This window comes from Dromaius novaehollandiae, chromosome 1, assembly GCF_036370855.1.
Source record: "Dromaius novaehollandiae isolate bDroNov1 chromosome 1, bDroNov1.hap1, whole genome shotgun sequence".
In the NCBI taxonomy this organism is placed as follows: domain Eukaryota; kingdom Metazoa; phylum Chordata; class Aves; order Casuariiformes; family Dromaiidae; genus Dromaius; species Dromaius novaehollandiae.
Window position 1 is genome coordinate 24769166 of NC_088098.1, and position 22764 is coordinate 24791929.

Consider the following 22764-nt stretch of genomic DNA (forward strand, 5'->3'; position numbering starts at 1 on the left):
TTTTATGCCTTTTCTTGGATAAGAACAATGAATTTAAAATGTTCTGTAAAGTGCTTGGCTTAAGTACTTGGAGAGTTTTGAGATATACAACAATTTTTCACTTCAAAGGGTGGAGGGGGAAAGGAGTAGCAGGTATCTTCAATTTAGGCACTGCCTACTTGGCCTTTATGGATCTGAATTTAGAATTCCCTGATGTAAAACAGTGCCATTTGCAGGCATTCACTTTTGGGTGAGATGATTGTCATAGACAGCCTTTTTAGTAGACAGCAGCCAAACTACTCTGCTTTCTCCAGAAGAATAGGAGCTGCATTGAAATACGAGTCATCCTGCCTGTATGTGTTTACCATACTTTTTAGAAGCCTTTCCTTTTCAATACTTCTGCTATAGGAATGCACAATTTTATGACATTTTGGATGCAAACTAACCTATAAATGGAGAAAAAAAGGAACAGTTTTGGTCTAAATCTTTTTGAGTGCTCTTGTTTCAGAAATCCTACATTGAAAGATGCAGGTCTAGAAACCTGCTATAGGTCTGAAAATAAAATTTATCTTAGGCTATTATCTAGTCCTTAGACATTTATCCCTATTGTACAAATGGTGCATAAGGTTGTGTGGATGGCAGAGGTAAGCCCCAGTAATTGAATAACTGTAGTATTCCAGGTGAAGCCTAAGGTGAGATGCAAATGTTTGCGGTGTCTGCCTGCATTCCTCCTATATCTGTCTCACTTTCATGAGCAATACAATTCACATACAATTATTTTTTTTCTGTGAGAAAAGGTGAACAGTTGGTGCCAGCCTACATAATGGCTGGCTATTATAATGCATTCTTTTTTTACTAACAAAAGCACTCTGAATATTCATAAAAAGTTGCCATTATTTCATTAGCGGTTGCAGATATATGTGTAAGCCTACTGAAAAGAGTATCATGCTCTCTGCTGGATGTCTGCATGAGTGTTTCTAAAACATGACTTCCCACAAGCACGGAGGACTGTATAGCAAGACAATTAATAGGCACCGAATGTGTATTCCCAGGCTCTCATTCCTGCTCTTTCTCTTGTTAGTTCAGAGCTGTATTTATTATTACTTCTTTCATAAATCTGTGAGATCCCAATCAAGCTTTCCAATAGCTAGACAGAAATGGGTGTTTGTCAAATTTCTCAGCCCTTTTGACCTCCTCAGTTTTAACAAAGAGATTTTTATATATTGGATTTTTACTTGTATTACGGAAACAAGACTTTACGAGCTTATTTCAAAATCAGAGGTGCACTCCAGGAGCTAAAAAAAATTCCAGTCATGATCAAAAAGCAGGAAATCGGCCATGTTGCAATGCTGGTCATTATAACTGTTGGTTGATTGTGCCTCCTGAGCAACTAGCAACATGGGGCAGTGCCTGCTATTTTGTTCTGAATTTGCAAAATGCAAAGAATGAGGGGTTTCTAGTATATCACAGACTCCTGGGTGCTGTGTGGCTATTGTGTGTGTGCAGTGCAGCTGCACGGATCAAAAGGGGTGCAGGTGCTGGACTACCAAGATGGTGGAGGTAGACATAAGTGGCAAAGAGGGCCTGGACTCCCATTTCCTTCTTTGCTTGTGCTTGACCAACACTTCTCTGTGCTACTACAGTCCAATAAATAAGTAATAACACAGGTTAAAAGCAGGCTTTGCCCTACTCACCTTTCGAAGTAGTATAAATGTGCAGAGAGCTTGTGACAAGAGAGTTAAGATGTGCTAAAAATCACCTTGTGTTGGACTCATTGAAGAGCTATTAGAAAGAAAGAGCTGTAAATCTTTGCTGTGGTGAGCATTAATTGATCTGGGGACCTGCTGCATATCAGCAAACATCCTGGATTTCCCTGAGCTTTCAAGAATAACAGAAACTTTCTGAATTTTGGTCTTCTGCCTCAAGAGAGTCTTCTACTCTCTGGGCACATAGGCAGTGCTGTCAATCTCAAACACAACATAGCTGTCACATCCTATTCTGAAAAGGAGAGTGCCCATATTCAAAAGCAAATAAAAAATGACACGGTTAAGACAAATACTCAGATTTGCTTCTAAATTCAAAGCTTTGCAATAAAACTCCAGCAGTTCAGATTTGTGATTCTATCCATTATTTACAAGACTCTATGCTAATTTTTATCCATTGATTTTCACTTCCACATAGACTACCAGCTGCCTGTGAACTTACAGCCTGGAGATCCATAGAACATGCTGTATTTTTTCCTGCAGCAGGCTGCTAAAGCCTTAAGTTTGAACAGTACAGGCAGCTGTGTTCCACTTCACAAGCAGAGAACTAAAGAAGAAAATGCTCCTGTGCATCCACTTTTTATATGAAATTAGTCAGTTAATTTTGGAACAGAGGTGAGGTTGTGTAAAATTCATTCAGTTCTGGAGCTTATCATGATCATGGTTCTGTTGCTTGCATAAACAAAGCTTCTTAAATGCAAGTTTTAGGGATAGGTAAGAACAAAGATTAACATTTTTCCCAGAGTAAATAAGTGAAGTCAACTTGGAGATTATTGAAATACATCTGTGAAGCAGAGTTGACAAAAAGCTAATTTGTGGACATATGCCCTCTTTTCACAACAGACTTGTTCTGAGCTACAAAACTATCTACAATTTTTGTTTATAAGACCAGATCCTGGTACTCTGTTCCTGAATTCTCATATTGGTACAAAAATAGGGGGGAATAAAAAGCCCAAATGATATATTTATTATGTGGAAGACACTGACTTTACAAAATATAAAGGGCTAACTTCTCATCGGGTGTAAACGAGTTTGGTTGCCTTTGACTCCGCAGCAGCTGCGTTGATCGACACAACCTGAGGACCTAAGTCTAAAATTTTGTTTTGTATCTCTCAGAGTTTTGAAAGCAAAGCCACTGTTCAAGTCTTCCTTTTAAAACAAAGAATGCATGTAAATCATGTCCTCTATGTTCATCAGATGTACTGCTGAGTTTGATAGTCCTATCATTTGTAAGCTACATATATTGTTGCTTTAATGCATTCCCTCACTACTTTGATAAAAGCCTTAAGATGCTGCCACTAGTCCTTTGATGTTTCCTTCTGATGTTACAGTATTTCTTTTTTTCTCCTCTTCCAAAAATTCTGTTTTGCATTAACATGAGCAGGCTAGACATTTCTGGTTAAGGTTAGAAACATCAATTTTTATCAATAAAAGGACAAAAAGAACAGACTTTTATATACTATAGCAAAGCCCTTGTAGATGAAAAAATGCCTTACAAGGGTATTTGCATTGCACTTATGGCAAACATATTTTACTAGTTCTAAATAAAGCAAATGAGTTGCAGTGAGTTTTCTTGTGTTGCAACCATTTACTTCTTAAGGAACTCTGATAGAATTAATACCAGTAAGAGATTACTTGCATGCCTACTCTTGTCCATAAACTATCAGGCTACTAATGGGGATTAATTGCTTATTACAGCAGAGAAAAGACCAAATTTTTATATTTAGCTTCAAAACAGTATGTCTTCCCTTGAAAAAAAAAAGGTTCTTACTAGGAGCAGAAAGGGAATATTACTATTATTATTATTGGTACAAGTGTTTCAACTAAAGGACTCAATGAAAAGGATGTCCCATTGTGAATGAAACACTTCTTGCTGAAAAATTTTCCAAAATAAAAATATATAAAATTAGTGAAAAATCAATATTATTCACATTTAACAAGGAAAATCAAGGCATAGGTTAAATATTTTGCTCAAGGCCACATAGGAAAAATGTACCAAAGGCAGGGACTGAATACACACAACTGCTGAGTGCCAATCCACTATATTTTAAGTTACTGGCAAATGTTGTGGAAAGTGTGACTTTCTTATGAATGGCGAGACTGTTTTGCTTCATTCAGGAGAGTAGTGGAGCCACAACATGGTCTGGTGATTAAAGAATTTTAACTTTAGCCAAGAAATGCCAGCTTCTAATCTTGCTTCTTCCAAGACATACACGTTCTTTGGCTAGTCAAAATTTTTACTGCTTTCAAGAGCAGATGATGAGATCCCACAGTATGTTATAGTTATAAAATGAAAATTTCAAATCCATTTAAAAGATTTATATGATCACTTCTCAGTAATTGCAGAAAAGGGCACAAAATATTAGTCTCACAGCCAGAGTGGTACACTTCTTAAGGACCTGTTTCATAGCTCACTAATGCAGGATGCCCTTGTCAGTTGCTGCTCTAAGCTCCAGTCCTAAAAGCAATTGTCCATGTGAATATTTTCCTGAAATGAGTGAAAACACTTGTTAGGATAAAAGGTGGAAAGTGTAGGTAATTGCAGGATCAGGACCCAGAATGGTATTAGCAAGGATAAAGACATTCTTGTTGCAATAAGTAGTGATTAAACAAAAAACAAACAATCCTGCCTCCTTGCTGCCCTCCCTCTTCCCCCATAAAGTGGGTAGTGACACATTTTTAAGTAAGCTCCTAATTAGCTAAGGGGAAATTCGGGAACTGGAAATAAGTAGGTTAAATAAAAACTATTTGACAGTGGAATCCAAAACTGTGCAAATGAGATCCCCTTTGAACTACAAAATGTTCTAGAAGAACAGAAGAAGGAAAGGAACCAAATGATTCTTGAGAATTCGTATTTGTTAAACATTTAACTCTTCATCCTATCTCATGTCAACTACTGCTTTTGCACCCACCTTCCCTCTTTCCCATGTTGATGAAGCTATTGAGTTTGGACTAGGAAGGTTGGAGTGATGGTTTTCAAATTCCTTTACATACTAGTAGAGAAGGTCACAACTATGAAAGGTGCCTTTTTTCTTTTTTTCTATATACCACATTTTAACATTAATTGCTTTTATTATACAGATGTAGAATAGAATCTGAACTTATGCCACCGATCAGAGCATGAATGATCCCTATATAATGAAGGCTTATATGAAGGCTTATATTTCCTACTACTGTGCTGGCCACTTCTTTCTATAATCCTATTTTCAGCTACTTCTTACCAACCTCTGTCTTGCTTACTGTCTACATGTTTTCAGCAGCACAGGTGCCCAGATCTGAAGTCTACAGTAAAAAAGAATTAGGATTTTATTGTACAGCAGTCACTGATATTTTATCATTTGAATCATTTTATCATTTGAATCACTTTAAACTGCCTTGCCTCTATACGAAGCCAGTCTGTTACTTCAAAAGAAGCCCAGAGTGTATTATAACAGATCTCCCGGAGAGTGAGCTTCAAGGAGAAGTTTGGAGAACTAACAGCCATGTTCATCTCTCTTGTAACATTCGCTTCTTATTACTGATGTCTGAATCCTAGGACTACAGTATCTGGATACTGATATTGACAGAATAAATGTTTACTACAGAGTTTTCTGTCGCTTTTACTGAATCCTCAGCAGTATGTTTTCCTGAGGTCACTTCTCACTATTTGGAGTTTGGTTAGAAAATTGATTGGGCTTGTCTTCCATGAAATACCTTTCCCCTGTCATTCATGGCATTTTTTGCACAGTACACACATACCTCGCACACTTTGACATCTTAAAACCCATAACAAACAAGTCTTTATCTATATCCTCTAAACAGTGAAACTGCACTACTGGTATGGCCTTCTTACCTATGAGGGAGGATAGATGGGGATTTGCTCTAATGGAGCACTTAGAGCCTTAAATTATTCACCTCTGTATTCACTGCCTGGTCTAAAATTTACCAGCTTCAAGAAAACACTAGCAACAAAACAAGTCCTACTTCAGATCTATAAAATGACCTAGAAGCTCTCCTGGGATTATTGCTGTTTCTTGTTTTGCTGGCAGTCTTTTGTATGCTTCCCAACCCTTCCTGGCAAAGGACTTTCTGGCTGATATATATATGTGTATGTGTATATATATATATATACACATATATACATATATATATATATGTATATTTTTCTGGCTACTGTGGTTTATTAAGCTTAAGATATAACATCAGACCCTTTGTTCAGTGCAAACACAGGAAGTAAGCTAACCATGATTTTCTACATTCAAGCTGGTTTCTATGCTGAACACATTCTTTTTCTTGGTTTTGTTTAATAATAAAACATTTCTTATACATAACTGCTCAGGAGCATTTCTTGTGCCAGACTGGGGACTCTGTTCCTGTAAGTGTGACTCCTCAATGTTGTTCACTGACAGGGCCAGTATTAGACTCAGCACCTAAGTATGCTATCCACTAGACTACCGAGATACAGTCTAAATTTCTTCTTCTTATGTTCTGGCATTCTTGGGTCATTACCATTTTGTCTACTTCCTAGGTTGTGTGATTGCCTTATCTTGGTTCTCCTTTTCTTCTTATAAGGTTATGTGGTTTTCATTATGGTAGTAGACTTATCTTTCTTTCTCTTTTCAGATTTATTCTCCCTGTTTTCTTGGTGAAGCGCTTTATTTCTGCTTTCAAATATTCAGGCTAGTAATACAGCTACCCAAAATATCTTCTAATCTTCTAAATAGAGACTGAACTTAATGTTCCTCCCATTGTTCAATCTTCTGACAAGTCTTTATCAAGCCCTATTTTTTTTCTACTCACATTTTCAGCCTATTCTAGCCAGCTGATCTAACTTTTCTAATTATTCTTAGTCATACTGTTTTTATCTTTCACAATTGCATTAAACCCAGTTTTGGTTTTACACCTATTCATCATGAGTCAACATTTCCTACTCCTCCCACTAAAATTTCTGAACATTACCTCATAACTTTCCAACAGATAGGATAATGTCATCTGCAGATCTAAGGTGACTTGAATATTCTCCGTTGATATTGCCATGCTTTTCTTTTCATTCAAGGTTGTGGAGACTTTCTTCACACAGGAGGAAAGGGTTGGTGAGATAGTTCAACAGGACCTTTTCACTTGCCCTGTCAAACATAAATGTTAACTCAACTGCGCTAAAAATACTTTTGAAGAGAGAAAATGTACAATAATGTAAACTGTACCTTTGGAAGTGAAAATGAAAATTTAGTAGTCAACATGAAAGTCTTGCTTCAGGAATTGAAAATGTGGGTTAAATTTGGCTGGGTTGTAGACTAATGTATTAATGTGGTAAGCTAAATTCTTCCACTGGAGATCTAGACTTGGGGAGTGACAGTAGGAATTCTGCATTTCAAATAGTGCAAGGATTTCATAATCTTTGGGAAAGGATAATCTTGTCCATTACATAGACCATCCTGGCTGTAACAGTGAGCTGTGTGCAGTGCAGCTGTGAGAAAAGTGGTCAAAGAGGGAGGGACAAATACAAAGCTCAGAGACCAGCATGATTAAAATTTGAGGCCACTTGTACATGTGCTGGTCTTTCTGCCGCAGTTTTAAGGCTGTATGAAAACCTTCTTCACTCTGGCAAGCAGCTATGTGTCCCTTAATTCGGTGGGATGTTCCTGAGGCCCATACCATCTGGACTTCACTGAGAAAAATGAGGATGTTACTGAAATGTAACAGCCTTGCACATGTACTCTACATACAGCTAATGAAAAGGTAATAAGCCCTGATCTGAGCAAAATTTTGTAGTTAAGTTACTTTGAAAAAGTGTTGTATATACTGGGATTGTGAAATGGGTTGAAAATAACCTAATGTTAAAGCAGAGAAAGTTAACTAATTCTGGATAATAATAATAATAATAATAAGAAATTGTATTGGGAAGAGTTCTGCCTTAATGTTTAGATTTCATGGCCTTTTGGACAGAAACAGTGATGATAGGCTGATAAAATGATTGAAAGAAGCCACTAACATGGCCATACTATTATGCTATTGATTCCTTTGAGCATCTGTACTTCAGTTAATAGTGCACTTAAGACACGGATAGGAAGTTTCTGTCCTTAAAAGTGCTGTATCGTTTTTTTTTTTAACTGAAATTCCAGCCAGAGTTAAGGAAATACCCTTATCAACCACTTCTCCTTTCTCTCCCTTAAACCAACTGGATATGCACATACGTTATTCATGGTCAGATTTGTACTATTCTTTTCTTGTTTGACCAGCTGTGTTCTGGTACCTGGGCTTTCAGTTGATGCTGTTTTGTAGAGGGGATAAAACTGATAGAAATCCAGCCACCACTGGTAGGTAATTATGCTGGCAAACCTGTGTTTCTGCTCTTTAACTATGTGATGAAAATCAACCTAATCAATTCTTGCTTTATGTTGCATGTGTGACTGAATCATAGTTTTTCTGCCTTCTTAAAGCAGACCACAGAGACTACAGTTTGCCTTCTTTCCATAATGTGGCATATTGATTATACTGATAAGTACTAATGAACTCACCTGACAATTAAATAAACCTGATGACAATAATAATAAACTCACTTATTTAATTTTACTCTGTTTAACATTGTCAGCACATCATTTTGTTGCAGTACAAATACTGTGACATTTTTCCTGCTGAAAGTTCTGTATCTCTTGTAACTTACAGGAGACACCTTAAAATAATGTACTCATGATTAAATAGTGCAAGGAAAATAAGAACTTGTAATGGCATAAGTATCTAAAGATATACTGAATATTTTTAAATTGCTAATTTACCAATGTATAGCTCATTTATTCACCACATTTCTTGTTCATTAAAAAATTCTGGATTCTTACTTTTAATTAAAAAATTAACTAGGGGAGCAGAAAGATTTCACCCATTAAAAATAAAATAATTTCTACGTAATTCTAACAACTTATTTTTAACTTGTACATTCCTTTCCAAATTAGGACTATTGCATTTGAAAGACTTAGTTTGTCTTGTTCTGTATGATACAGCTTACAATTAATGCTCTTAATAGTGACTTACCAGTAGTAATCTTTAATTCCATATTCACACAAAAATCCTATTTAAACTAAGTGGGAGTTCCACTTGGTTAATCACAGTAAGATCTTTTTTTTTTGTTGATTAACCTGGTTTTATTTAGTGGATGTTGGATGAAAATTGTTGAGTAGTTTCAGCTTACCCAAATATCACTTCCCCAGCTCCTACTCTGTAGTATCTGCTAAGCGTGCAAATGTTTGTTGTACCTGAATTGTGAATTGAAATGTAAATGCTGTAAAGTACAATTCTAACAACACTGAAGGACATGCACATGTTTCCACCAGACTGCCTTTTGTTTCTGTTTATGGGTATTTGCACAAGTTCGTTTTTCAAAGGTTTTTAAAAGCTGATTTTCAGAATTCAAGTAATTGGAGAAGGAACAGAATTTTGATCTGGTGTACATTAGAAATGGTATGAATATCTTTTTTTGGCTAATTGAGTGACTGCTGAATGGAACATGTGGTGAATCAAGATTAGTTTAAATACATGTCAAAAGGCAAGGCTGCTTGCTCGTTTCAGTAATGAAAGTACCAATTATGCTATTTTTGTAAGATTTCCTGTTAACTGTGAAGTATAGCAAAAAATAAGTGTTGGGGCCTTGCACACATAAATGCTCACTGAATGAATTCCCAGCTTCCCTTCTCCTTTATATTAGATATTCATCAGTGTTATACTGAAAGTATCTTTTCAGATTCAAACGTGTACAACTATAGTTCAGAAAACCCTCCCTTAAATGAATTACATCAATTTTAAGTAAAAGGTTAAACTGTATTTTTTTATAAATTCTGGTCACACTAAGGTTTTTTGACTAACATCTCGGCTCTTTATTTGACTCTTATTTGTTAAGAATAACAATAAACGTAAGCCCCATGAAATTACTAAAATATCTCAAGGACAACTTAATTATTACACTGTAAAATCATTGTTTCCAACCTCAGAATATAAATAAAAGTATATTGCCTGAAGAATATGTCAATTTGTAGCTGATGTTCAAGTACTGAAAGCAGAGAAAGCAAGAGCTAAGCATCTGATTTCATGCCCAGGCAGTGAAATGGACTGAACACAGTTAGGAAACAGTTGTGGAACATGGAGAAACGGGCAAGCAAGGGACAGTAAAGTTTTCCAGTCCCATGAAGAGCAAGTCAACAGCATGCTTAATCATGAACATGGTCAAACTCATTGCCATTTACAGCCATAAAACATATCTGAATATAAAATAGACCAGATGGATTTTAAAAAATTGCTATTGACAATTGATGTGCAGTATTTTTGTTACTTTTTTCTCATATAGTTAGTATTGACGTCCCATTCCTGGTTTTTACAGAAATGTCACCTACTCCTGCCAGCTACCCAATCTGCTCCTCTCTATGAAAGCATACTCTGTGGCGAGATGCTAAGCTAGCTCAACATGATGTTGCTGCTTTGATTTCACAAAAACTGTGCTGTGAAGCTGCTCCTAAGATTCTTACTTCGAAAGCTTCCCCCCTCATCCGCTTTATTCATTCTGAGACTGAGGGAAGGAATAGAAAGTAGCCATCTTCCCATTCTTATCATATCTTCCCGACTTCTCAAAAAACTTTTCTTAGGCTCAAGCTGGTTTTGATTGTTCACAGAAGCTAGAACCATTCACAGTCTTGAACATGGCATTCGAAAATAACTCACCCAACAAACTAGTCTTTAATTTGAGACTGCCTCACCATACCACCTAACGACACCTGCTTTTCTTTCCTTCATTCTGTGCCATTCTTGTAACACATGAGTTAAGAGTATGCAGTCTGGGGGGAGTATATTTAGATACAGTTTCTGTTCTCAATGAGGGAGACTGAAACTCAAGAAAGTGGTTAGTAATAAGCAGTGCTGTCATCTGGTGGTGAAATTGTTACCCACTTTTTAACTAACTGATCATGCTTTTCAGGCAATGGGTTTTGGGCATTTTGGGGGAAGCCTGTGTGGTGTCTTTGGCACAGAGGCATGGATCTTACATATTAGAAACAGAAAAAAATCACGTTTTTATCTGAAATCACTAAATCTTTTGAACTTGTTCTATTTTTGATAAAGTATAACAGACCAGAACTAGAATCACTTTTAAATTGTTGTCTTTTTCTTCGTTAGCTTGTGCTGCCAAAGCATGAAAAAAGTTCATGCAAAGACCATTTTAAGACTTGATTATTTTCAAAAAAACCTACTTGTTTAATGACAATAAAAATGAAAAGCAAAAAGATATAACCCCTACCTCAGAAATATCAGCATACTCGAATGCTGAAGTACCGATTCCTCCTCTTACAGTTTTAACATTTAGTACTTTTTTTCCATATTATACTCGATGTCCATATCCTTACATATCAGGAAAATATATTTTCCAGATCTAGCTTCTAAAATTGTTTTGCTGTCTATGACTGAACAGCACAGGTATTACTGCTATCATTGCATCTCAAATGATAAAATATCTGCTGTCTCAGGGAACCATGAAAAACGTATAGCAAACACTAAGCAATTTAGTACTCCATGCTCCTCCTTCATACTTCTTAAGGTTGAATTATTTCTGAATTTTCTTAATCCTAAATATGAGACACTAATGAAAAAATGATGGTTGGTGTCACTTGAAAAGAATCAGAAATCAAAGAATAAATCAGTCTTTTAAAACCATTCAGGAATTTACTAGAGTAGCTGATACACTGATGATTTTTCTTCTTTTGGTTCATCTTAGTTAAGATTCTGGCCAAATGGCTTTCTCATCTGTACATAAGGATACTATACATATTTACTGGTTCTCTCTAATGTTACACCTATTTTCCAGTCCTTGCCTAGCAATGTCGAAGTAGACTATGTGGATCTTCATAATACAGTCACCTTTTGACTTTTCTGAGTACTTTCATCTGAAGTTAAATAGCTAGCAATGATGACATTAAAATATGAACCTTTGTGATTGCAAGCATTTTCATCATCGCTGACCCCTATATTAGCCACAGAGCTCTGTGAATCCTACCGTTTGAAATAGATTTTTTTTGGCATATATTTGTCAGAAATTTTTGATTCTTTGAATAAGCTACATCATTCTAGTTATGGGTTTCCCATACTGCCATCACTATAATCTTTAGGGCTCCATGTGAATTATTGCAGTTGACAAATAAAGAAGAACTTTTAATGCTGTTATTTTGTTTCTGCTACAGGGACCAACAAACAGCAGCAATGAAAGATCATTAGTAGAGGCTCTTTGGCTAAAAACCAGATGATTGTGGTTTTCATATTTATAACTGATTTTCCTAGAATACATGTCTAATATCTTCTTTTCAGTTTAATAGCATCTTATTATATGAGCTAATTAGAATGACTCTGAAAATAGGAGAGATATTTAAGTAAAGGTATCAGCACCTCTTTAAACATAGCTAGCTGTACAAAACATTTCCATTCTTCAAATGCAGTAGTCACATTCACCATCCTTTAATACTGTCAACAATAAAGAGGAACTGGAACAGTAAAGATTTATTATATTCACAGATCTCATGAATCAATGAGACCATGGACAGGGTCACTGTGCCGAGTCAAAGTAAGGATATTAGAGAAGGTTTCAAAATTTGATTGTTATGCTTGTGTGGCCTATTAACTGTAGTGGCTGGTTTTACCCACAGTTTAGATTTTCAGCTTAAATTCTAACTTAAATCAAAGGGATAGTTTTGTAAAAATACTTCCTGTAGTTTGCTTTGCTTAACTTTATAGGCTGTTTTTATATTGCAATGCTAAAAACTTGAGCCTTTTCTGCCCGTAAAGACCACAAAGTCATTGAGACTCATTGTTATTTTAAAACATGACAAGCTGGCCTTAAGACCTTAGGGATCCTTTCTTCAGAAGTCAAGCTGGTGATGGATAAGGAGCCATCAGAGCTGTATGTATCTTAACTGCAGGAGTTCAATTAAGAAGCCAAGAGTGTCTCAGGTATACCAGTGCAAATAGAACTGCTTGCTTTGATAATGTCTCTGTAGCTGTTCAGTGCAGGTAGCTGGCTTCCCCCAACTCATTTCTGATTGCACAAGGAGGTTAGCACAGAGAAATACCTGAAAGGACTGAGCTCCATCAATGCTCAGTGAGTGCTAGAGAATACCACAATGGGAAAATGCTATCCAAATCACGACACCTGCACAGGAATTTGACAGGAAATGGCTAGTTATAAGACATAGTCTCTAATAGTCATATTCATCAGAGTTCTACTGCCTTTCTCCCTGTGAGAGAAATGCTGCTGTCATGTTAATATTGTACAGAGAAAGTTTTTCTTATCCATCACTGGTATCTACACAGTCTCTTTTGCAGTTCTTTTATTCCCACATCCCTCTTGCCTATTTCTTATGATTGTTAATTTGCTGAACCACTTAGTTTTCTATGTCTTTTGGTACGTTTGTGCTTGTTACCTAATATGTTTGCTGTAACATATAGGTGGGTTTTCTTGAAAATGCAGGTCTGAAGAGGATTTGGGAAGGTCCATTTCTTTTCCCTAGGCTAGTATCAACTCTGCCTCTGTCCTTCCTGGAAAGCTTGCCTCACTTAAAAGACTTTCAGTTCTGAGAGACTGTCATCTCCTCAGGTAATCTCTGCTGAAGCTTCGCTATTCTTATCATGAGAAATCTGTTCCTAACTTTTGGCCAGATTCACTCTTCTTGCAGTTTAATGCTGTGTTACTTATTCACCTTAGAGAGAAATCTGTTGTAACCTTTTAAAGACCAGAAGTCTCTTATTATGTTCCCTCTCAGTCTTTTCTAAGACTAAATAACCCACTCTGAAATGATCTCTGGTCATTGATATTGCTCTCCTCTGGACTTACTCACTCAATTCTCATCTTGAAAGTTAGTATTTCTACTATAAACACTTTCTAGAGAACACGTCCTACTTTCAAGTTCTGATCTTGCAAGATGCTTCATGTCAGCGGAGCTCAGGGGAAACCTGGTTCATAAAGATTTTTTAAGTGGAGCTGTACTTGGAAAGAGATGTCATTCATATAGTAGATTGCAAGACTGAAGTCTGATTTATGCTTTCTGTTTCCAAATTCTGTATAGTCAAAGTGTGAAAAACACAAACCCACTTCTATTTTTTCCCACTGGAGTAAAACTTGGGACAATAATATTATTGAGAAAGACACTTTCTTGCAAGAGTTTGCTAGTCAAGGTATAAGATCTCATTTCTTCATTTTTAATTGGAATCTGGACACGCATTTCCTGAAAATAACCAAGTTGAAGGGTTTCTTTCTTTCTCTGATGTCAATGACAAAACCAATATTGATTCCAATGGAAAGAGGTTTGGGCCAAAATGTGAATAACAGTGAAATCCATTTTGGCTGGGACACTGAAACATGAGCCTCTAATATAGGCAGACATTTTGCTGTGTCCTTATATGTAACCTTGTTTAGAGGAACACTAAGGTTTGTATTTCACTGTGAGTACATGCTAAGTTGTAGTGACTTCAGAGAGAGTTAATCACATAATTAATTCCTTTCCTAAATTCACATTTAAATTGCAGGGGCATTCTTCTATGGTAAAAATAATGTCATGAATATCATAACTCACATCTTTAACTGGATTCTCTATGTACTGTCTTGCTCTGTGCAGCTGACTTCCTTTAATTTCAAGTGCATATTATAGAAATATCCATTTTTAAACAAAAGGAAATACGTATTTTAAGTGTTTTTCTAAAATGTTGTAATAATTGAAACTTTTTTCTTTCTAAGAATAATAACAGAAATAACATGTAAATCTGTCTCAGAAGAAAACAACTGTGAAATTAATATACTTTTAATAATCTTTATTAGGGATACAATAGACAATATCATGGTTTTAATAATGGTTGGCAGCATGAAGAAGAATTTTAGATTGCTTCCATCCTACCCCACATTTATAATTATCAGCTATTTTTGGACATTGAGATACCAAAATACAGAAGCAGCAGTCATTGTTGAAGACATGGCCTTTGTCAAAGAACTTTAAAATGTTTCTTCTTTAGTCTCTTCACCCGTGAAAGAACATTCACAAGTTCTTGATGAATATGATGTCAAAGGTTAAACAAGATGAAAAATAGTGCATTAGAGTCACAGGAGACTTTTTTTTAACTTGAAAGCTACAGTAAGGCATCAGCTAAACACAGCTATGAATTGTCAGACTGGATGTCCTTTGCTCTGTATTTTCTCTTCATGCATATTAACAGAGAAAGTCTCATCCAGTCAGATCAAAGTTCCAATAAGAAAAATATTCACATTAAAAAATTAATTACTGTGTTTAGCTTAAGTAATTAATTGACATAATCGCACATGCTTTTAGAAACTGAACATTAAAGTGAACAGCTACATTATTTGGTGATAATTGCTAAGATAGAACAGAAGTATATAATTGCTAAGTTAAACTGAAATTTCATTTTATTATGAAATAATTTCATACATAAGCTTTTCTTAAAAAGTTTAATAGAGAGAGTAGGACAAATAAACAACTGATGTTAATTTCTAACAGAAGTTCAAAAAGACTATTTCATCACTAAACATGCTTTTTTTGCACCCTTAAAATCCAGTTGAAAGTCCTCAGAGAAAGAACAAAAATAGTCTGTCTTGTGACTGTGTTTCTTATCTTAAAATAGAATTGGACTCTTTAGGTATTTATAAAACATTTTAATAATTAAGAAATTCATGATTAGATGCTTATTTTCTGGTAGTGTGACTGAAAAGAACATGAGGCCCGTAACTCAAACAGTTTTGGTGAGATGTTGTATTCAGGACTAATGATAAAGGATGTGATCCCATCGGTGTGAGGAATTTTATTTCAAGAGCCATTAAAAACGCTGGAACAAATTAACCTCTGGTATAAGTGGCAAACTGTAATGAAGTCTGCTGAGTTCTGTCCAGTATATCATGATGATATTTAAAAGTATTATTTTGTAACAGACTTTAATAATTATAAAATTCAGTGTGAATTTTCACCAAAGAAAAAGTTATTGTTATAATAGCCAGTTCTCACATCCAAAAATGCATAACTTTTAAAGGCAGAAGGGACGATTAGACCACTCATTCTGATTTCTTTAAAGTCATGGAGTACTATATTCCATTCAGTTATTATTCTAGTATTCAGCTTTGAGTGGAAGAATGTGTTTGATAAAAGTATATCTTGGATTCAGCTAACATATCTCTTCCAGAAAGTCATACATCCTTAGTTTGAAGAAAACAGCAGTTAGAACATTTCCTTTTGTTGTATATTTCATTGTCTATTCCCATAATTTCTGATGTCAGCTTGCTAACATCGGCTTGTGGCCAGTGATTCTCACCATGCTTTCTGCTGGCTTAAAGGCCTCTTTCACACTCAGCATTTCCTGTAATCAAATCACCTCACAAATTTCAGTTTGACAGCAAGAACGTAATGGAGTTTCATCAAGCTTTCACTGAAACAGCCTTTTTTCGGTCCTCAGTCACTTTTGTAGTTCCTTTCTGTACCCTTTCAAATTTTCAACAGTCTTTTTAAAATAGAAATATTTTCAGGATTCTGTTATTGGTTTCTTCTGAGCCATAAAGGAAAGCAGAATCAAACCAGGCTTGTATTTGCTACCTCCATCCTCATGACATTTGCTCTTTCTTGCTACAGCATCAACTGGACTCTTCTGTTGAGTTGCTTGTCTGTTATGAACCCCAAACTTCTTCAGATTTGTTACTTCCACAATTTTGTCTGTTCAGTTTTCTGCATTATTTCATTCTGTGTTTCTTCTTCCAGCAAATGTAGTTGTGTACTTGGCTGACTTTTTTTTGTTCTTTTTAGCTGGTTTTATTTTACAGTAGTCACAAATCACTGATGAAAATTTTGAATAATACAAGACTGAAGAGACTCTTTTATGATGCTGAGCCTTTACTGATTGCTTTCTTATGCGTGTTTGTTAGCCAATTCTTAATCTAGTTAAAACACGCTTTATTGATACTGTGTAGTGCTATATTTTTAATTAGAATATTCAATGATAGTCAAAAGAGACACGAAAGTTGAAGTATATTTTACCTGCATCATTATCTTTGGCAACCTAACTTGAAATCTCATCAAAGAGCGGAAGTAGGTCTGTTTGACAAGGCTTATTTTCCACAGAACTATGTTGACTAGCATTAATTATATTCCTATCTTTTAATAATTTATTAATTGAATCTCTTCTCAGCTTTTCCATTATTTTGCCCAGGACTGATGTTGGGCTAACCACTCTAGAGGTACAGGGGTCACTTACTTGCCCTTATGAAACACCAGTACAACATTTAGCACCATTGCTTACTGCAATATTATTGACATTGTTCATGACTCATTTAGGTACCCTGAATATATCCTCATTTTTACCTTTAGCGTGCTGGGGTTAAACCTATATATTTTTTTCTTGATGGAAAAATCTCATCTGCAAATGTGGAAGTAAAATATTTAACATTTGTGTAAATAAACTACTGAAGACCTAGTTATGCCATTGTGAAATGCTTTAGAAAAGAAAGTAAAATTAGTGTGAGTGTGGGAAAAGTTGTTACACAATTCTACCACAGTTTTACAACAACATCAGGATGTGTGCTCAGATTAGAAAAAGTAATTGAAGAAGTTTGAATATACATCTGTAATTCTGAAAGGCAGTTAGGCTCTTTTTCTCAGAACTGGCTTGTCAGTGGGGTATAAAATAGAAATAGATGCAATCAGTTACATGTGCATTAGGTTCTGTTCTGGATTACAAAATCCATCTCAAAGTGTTGATTTCTGTTCTGGTTTTGTTCTGCTTGAATTTGAGCTTGGGCTGGATGCTTTCAGTTCCCTGAATGCTTGATGCTTCTGGTTCTGATTTGGCTCTAAGTTCACCATGATTAGGCAAGCAAGTTCACAGACAAAAGAAGTGTCTGGAAGGGAGCAGGTAATGTCTTTACTGTTGAATTTTATGCTGTCCTTCACTCCACAAATAATCACAAATAATTAGCTTTAAAGTATATGGCTACAGGAGCTGCAGGAGAATGCCTGGGAGGAGAATCAGTGCTTCTTCCACACAGATTTCAAAAGAGTCAAAAGAGCCTATGTAATTTCAACAACATTTGACAGCAAGATTCAGGCCACTGACTTTGCTGGGATTAAAGTGCTTCCACAATAGAAGTGCCAGAGGATGAAGTTAACTCCTGGACTGTGTCTGAGGGCTTCTCCCTCTCTGGAAATTAGGGGGATCAGGATCCACATGAGATGCCTGACCCAAAGAAGTTTTAATGATTTCTTATATGGAAGGTCTCAAACTGGAGCGATTCAGAGACCTTAGAATTTCATATAGCTTGTGACAAGATGTTCTCACAGACTGTGGGAAATCCTCAGATGATGAGGGATTAGAAAAGTAGTCTCCCAACACTACAGGATGATACCCTACTTGGATTATTGGGTGAAATGGAATGCCCTGAAAAAATTTTTTTGTGTGTGTGGAAGGGGCTGGATCTTAAATATGCACATGAACAAGGGCTTCACGCAGCTTAGTGAATGTAGATCTGGGCTGTTTTGTCCATGTTCGGTCAGCAACATAAACATGTAGGCATGTCAGGAGCTTAAGGGTGAGGAAACCTGAGTATAAGGCAACAGCTGAGTAGTAACTTGAGAATGTAAGTCATGGCTGAATAATGGATTTAGGTACTGAAAGACCTTTATATATTTAACCTCTAAATCTAATCTCCAATTCAACCTCTAAGTCGTGTTATTTTTATGTTGTTTTTTATCATCTTCTCCATAACTCAAATTTTACAGTTACTTTCACAGCTTTTTTATATAAATAAAGAAAAATAAAGGTAAATACAGGCCTATATTTCACACATTTCATGTAAATAGATTTATGTACATAGATAATCTCACTAAATAATTGCATTTCAGAATGACCTTTCAGTTCCTTTTTTTTTGCATTTATTTCACTGAATCCCTGGACTGAATATTCAAATACCATTTTTTCTCCAGATTTATGAATGATTATCCAGAGTTTCAACATTTAGACTATCAGTTGCAACTTCTCTTATTATCTGCAGATTTTTGTTTTGTTTTGTTTTCTCTGCAGTGCTGGATAAAATAGAGGAATACAAACATTTAAGTTGTAAATGGCCTCTGGAGGTCATCTAGTCCAAATGTCTGCTTGAAGAAAAGATAGCTTCAAAGTTAGATCAGATTGCCCAGGGCCTTGTCCGGGCAAGTTTTGAAAATCTCCAAGGATGGAGGTTCCACAGCCTCTCTGAGCAATCTGCTCCACTGCTTAACCACCCTCATTACATGATTAAAATAAAGGTCAGAATCAAAACCAGATGTTTGTAATTATGGTAATATTTAAAAGAGTTTATTTCATTTTAAACTTTCAGAAAGCCTAAATGGAGCTTAATATTGCTGATATAAGGTAATATAAATCATGTGGCTTCCACTGGAGAATAAATGAATCAAACTGTGGTAACTGACAGTTCACTATCAGTTTTCATAAAATTATTAAATTTTGAGCTTCCTCTCCTATTTCACAAATGTTGCATGGGCAGTTGTAACTGTCATTTCTTATTTTTGAGAACTTGACTTTGCAATCTTCGTATTCCTTTAGCATAGCAAGGCTTTCTTTCTGCCATTTATTATACACTCACAGTATGATTATAAAAATAAGAGTCCAGCTCTGTTTTGTCTTTACATAGTAGTTTGTCTTTCAGAAGTGCTGTACAGCCTATTGTTGACATTGACTTTTATGACTTATTTAGCTATACAAAGATGAATCAATAACTGTAACTTTATCTAGTTTCTTTCGAAAATCATGTCGTAGATCCTGTTTTAACCCTAACAGTTCTGCTTTACAATGACTGTGATTTGCACAGTAAAGGGAGTGGAGAATTTTGCAAAACGAGAGAAACAGATCCCATCAGAGAAGCTTTAAACTTTTCCTGTTTGTTACAGGACAGTACTGACAGGATCTAAGCACTGAAGAAGATCATTAAAGAGAAGTACTCATGATAAGCTTGATTTTTGATTTTCTTTCACGGATCCCTCTGGTGGGATGCTGCAACAGTGGTTCACAACGGTTCGTTACCCATTACAGAGAGACCGTCAGATTCTTTTAAGTGAAAAAATTAGCTGGGGTGAAATGTAGCAGTTGTACTTATAGCCTATGCATTGTCCTCACTCCCATTCATGCTACTGAAAGAAGCTGTACTTTCAAAGCCATTGATTTGGGTGTTCTGCATTTGAGGAATGAGATCTTCATCAATTTAGGCAGCGTAAGAGTCTGGATAGCAGTCACTTTTTGTGGATTCAGTGACACTAGAATTCAGCACAAGCATGAAGTACACGTGTGTGCTTCTGAAATAGCAACAATAGCAAGGGTGCACAGCAAATCCCTACTCTGGCCTACAATGGGATTTATTTTCTCTCCCTCACTGCATTTCACCCACAGACAGCAATACTCTTCCTAATTTGGCATGCAGTAGATTTTATGTTTAGATTCTAATTTAAGAAAACACTTATTGAAGCTGAGGGAATAAGTATATGCATAAGTATCTGAATGATTTGGGATAGATTTACATGTGTCCTTGCACATGATAAATCAGAGCCTAAATTAAAATGGCATTAAATATGTTCTAAAACTAGCAAAAATGCTTTCTAAAACTGTCACATTTGTCAGTTATGACAAATAATACCACAATTTAAGTAAATACAAGAAATACATGTACTTTTTAAAACCATACATGTGATGCATACCTTCTTCGTATAAAACATGGGAAGGCCTAACAGTGCATTTAAGATTTTATATCAATATTTTAATGGAATGTTATTTAATGACTCTAAGGCTTACATCAAAATAATTAATGTTATATTCGTTATGGCATGGCTTAATCTCTTTTACATGACCAGAAAATTAGTTTAAAGAGACATAATTAAAATAATTCTAGACATGTCACCATAACACAATTAAAAATAGAGTAAGTACTGCAATATTGTGCAAAAATATAGGTAATTTAAATGCAAACCCCTTTTATGGGCTATTTATCTCTGCTTATGTATGTTAGGGGAATTAGAAAGAAGTTTGTTTAAATGGACTGAATTTTTTTCAGAGAAAATAAGGGCTACAGAGCAAGCCTTGCTATTATTTAACTAATATTAATCATACTTACTTAGAGGCCACTTGAGAAAAATTTATTGCAAGAAACCTGTGACTAGGCATGTCATAGCAAAAGGAGAAAGACACAGGGTTGAAATAACAGTAAGGCTTGTGTATGCAGTGTTTCTCTGGTAGTCAAATAGCAGGATGTGACATTGATCTGAAATGGGAGTTGTTTGAAGTAGCAACTGTCAATCTCTACAATCAAAGGATAGCCCAAAGTCTTACTCAATTAGCCATTTTGGCATGGCCACTCAGTTTATAAAGTCCTTCTAGCACAAAAAGTGATCTGTTCTCAAGAGGCGCTTCAAAAAGACTGCGTGATTTGAGGATAGCGAGCAACCACTAGGACTATAAGCTTGGACTCTGTTGTTTTTATATGTTTTTTTTTGCAAAAATACAACAATGCCTCATTTAACAGACTGTTCTTGTTACAAGGTGAGCCAAATGTGGTTTTAGGTATGGTGAATGCCTGTTGCTGTTCACATTACTTGAAGATGGTTGGGTTATGTTTTTCTTTGTACATTTATTCACTGTTGCAAGTATAAAAGAGTAATTACCTTGCAATATTTATTTTTGAGTATATATACGCTTGTAGATTTGATTGGAGTGGTCAGTGATTTCAGTAGAGACCAGTCTAGATGGAGAAAAGAAAAACATGTAGCACACTTCTGGTCTTTTCTCAAAATCGTGTTTATGTTTTCTATGTTATTTTTATTTGATAATTATTCCGAAGGTTTATTCAGCTGTGTTATAGGAAAATAGTAAACAAAGAAGAAATGCGTAAGGGTTCAAAAGTTAAAAAAAGATTTGAGATTCACAGTAATTCTATCCAACAAATATAAAAGCTGAATTTGTTGTTCTAAAGTTCTTTAAGTAATCATGCGTGTAAATGCCGTGTCTGAAACTTTAGCAATTATTTCCGTTTCTTCACAGGTACAAACACACTTGGAAAATCAGTCTAGATACCATATACAGCAAAGCCAGAGGCACCAGGTGAAACAGTACCTGACCCTTGATACGAAGCTGTCCAGTCAAACGCTCTCCTTGTCCCACTCCCACACAATCCAGCCTGCAGGAGTTTCCTCCTTGTTAAGAAACGGACATATGCCTCCCGTCAGTGATACTGGCACACCAGAAAGCCCAGTTACCAAGCTGTTGGCCCTTGGAGGAGAACACGAAAATGCGGTAGGGCAGGGCTGGCAAAAAGCATGGGGAAATGGGCACTGCCTACTTTTAGAAAAGTGTTGTATGGCCCATCTTGCATTAGTTGTGGGCAAGAGATGACTTTCTTTGCTTTTGTGGGGCCTTCAGATGCAGCTCTTGCTCCCTGAATCCTTCAGGATTGCATGAGTGATTGCCTTGAATGTCGTGTGAGTAACTTATTGCATGATCAGGCTTCTAAATTACTGCCAGTTTAAATGTACTGATGCATCTTTTTATCTATGAGTCATATGTTGCCGTATATTTTCTGAACACGTACTTTGCAATGCAACCCTTTTTTTTCAGCTGAGAGTTATTTCTGTCTAAAAGTATTATCCTATCTGCATAACAAAGTTAAATACTGATTACTTTAAAGATGTAACTGAAAGAATCATTCATTCATTTTTCAGTTAGCTGATATATTTATATATGGGTTATCTCGGGTAAATTGGCATAGATCTGCTAACTTTAGTGCCACCATTGATTTTAATAGAGGTACAACTATTAGGCAATGTCAAATTTTCAGTCAGTGTGAGATGTAGATCATTATGGCCTTTAATACTTCAGTAGATTTCAAGAGAGAGTGCTTATTAGGTAAAAGGGGAATTTCTACAGAAATAAGAAATGGAGATGCCATATCATACTTTGGGCTTTAACAGAACAGAAGAGTCTTACAGAAGAATAC

The 22764-nt window shown here is 35.8% G+C and overlaps 1 protein-coding gene across 1 annotated transcript in view; it reads left to right on the forward strand.

Moving 5' to 3' along the window:
* The window catches only part of TFEC (transcription factor EC), a 92408-nt gene that overhangs the window by 34862 nt on the left and 34782 nt on the right, over window positions 1-22764 (forward strand). Inside the window, exon 2 of the mRNA XM_064507499.1 lies at window positions 21813-22064. Within this exon, the coding sequence (XP_064363569.1) occupies window positions 21813-22064 (252 nt within the window). The remainder of the gene's footprint in view (window positions 1-21812; window positions 22065-22764) is intronic.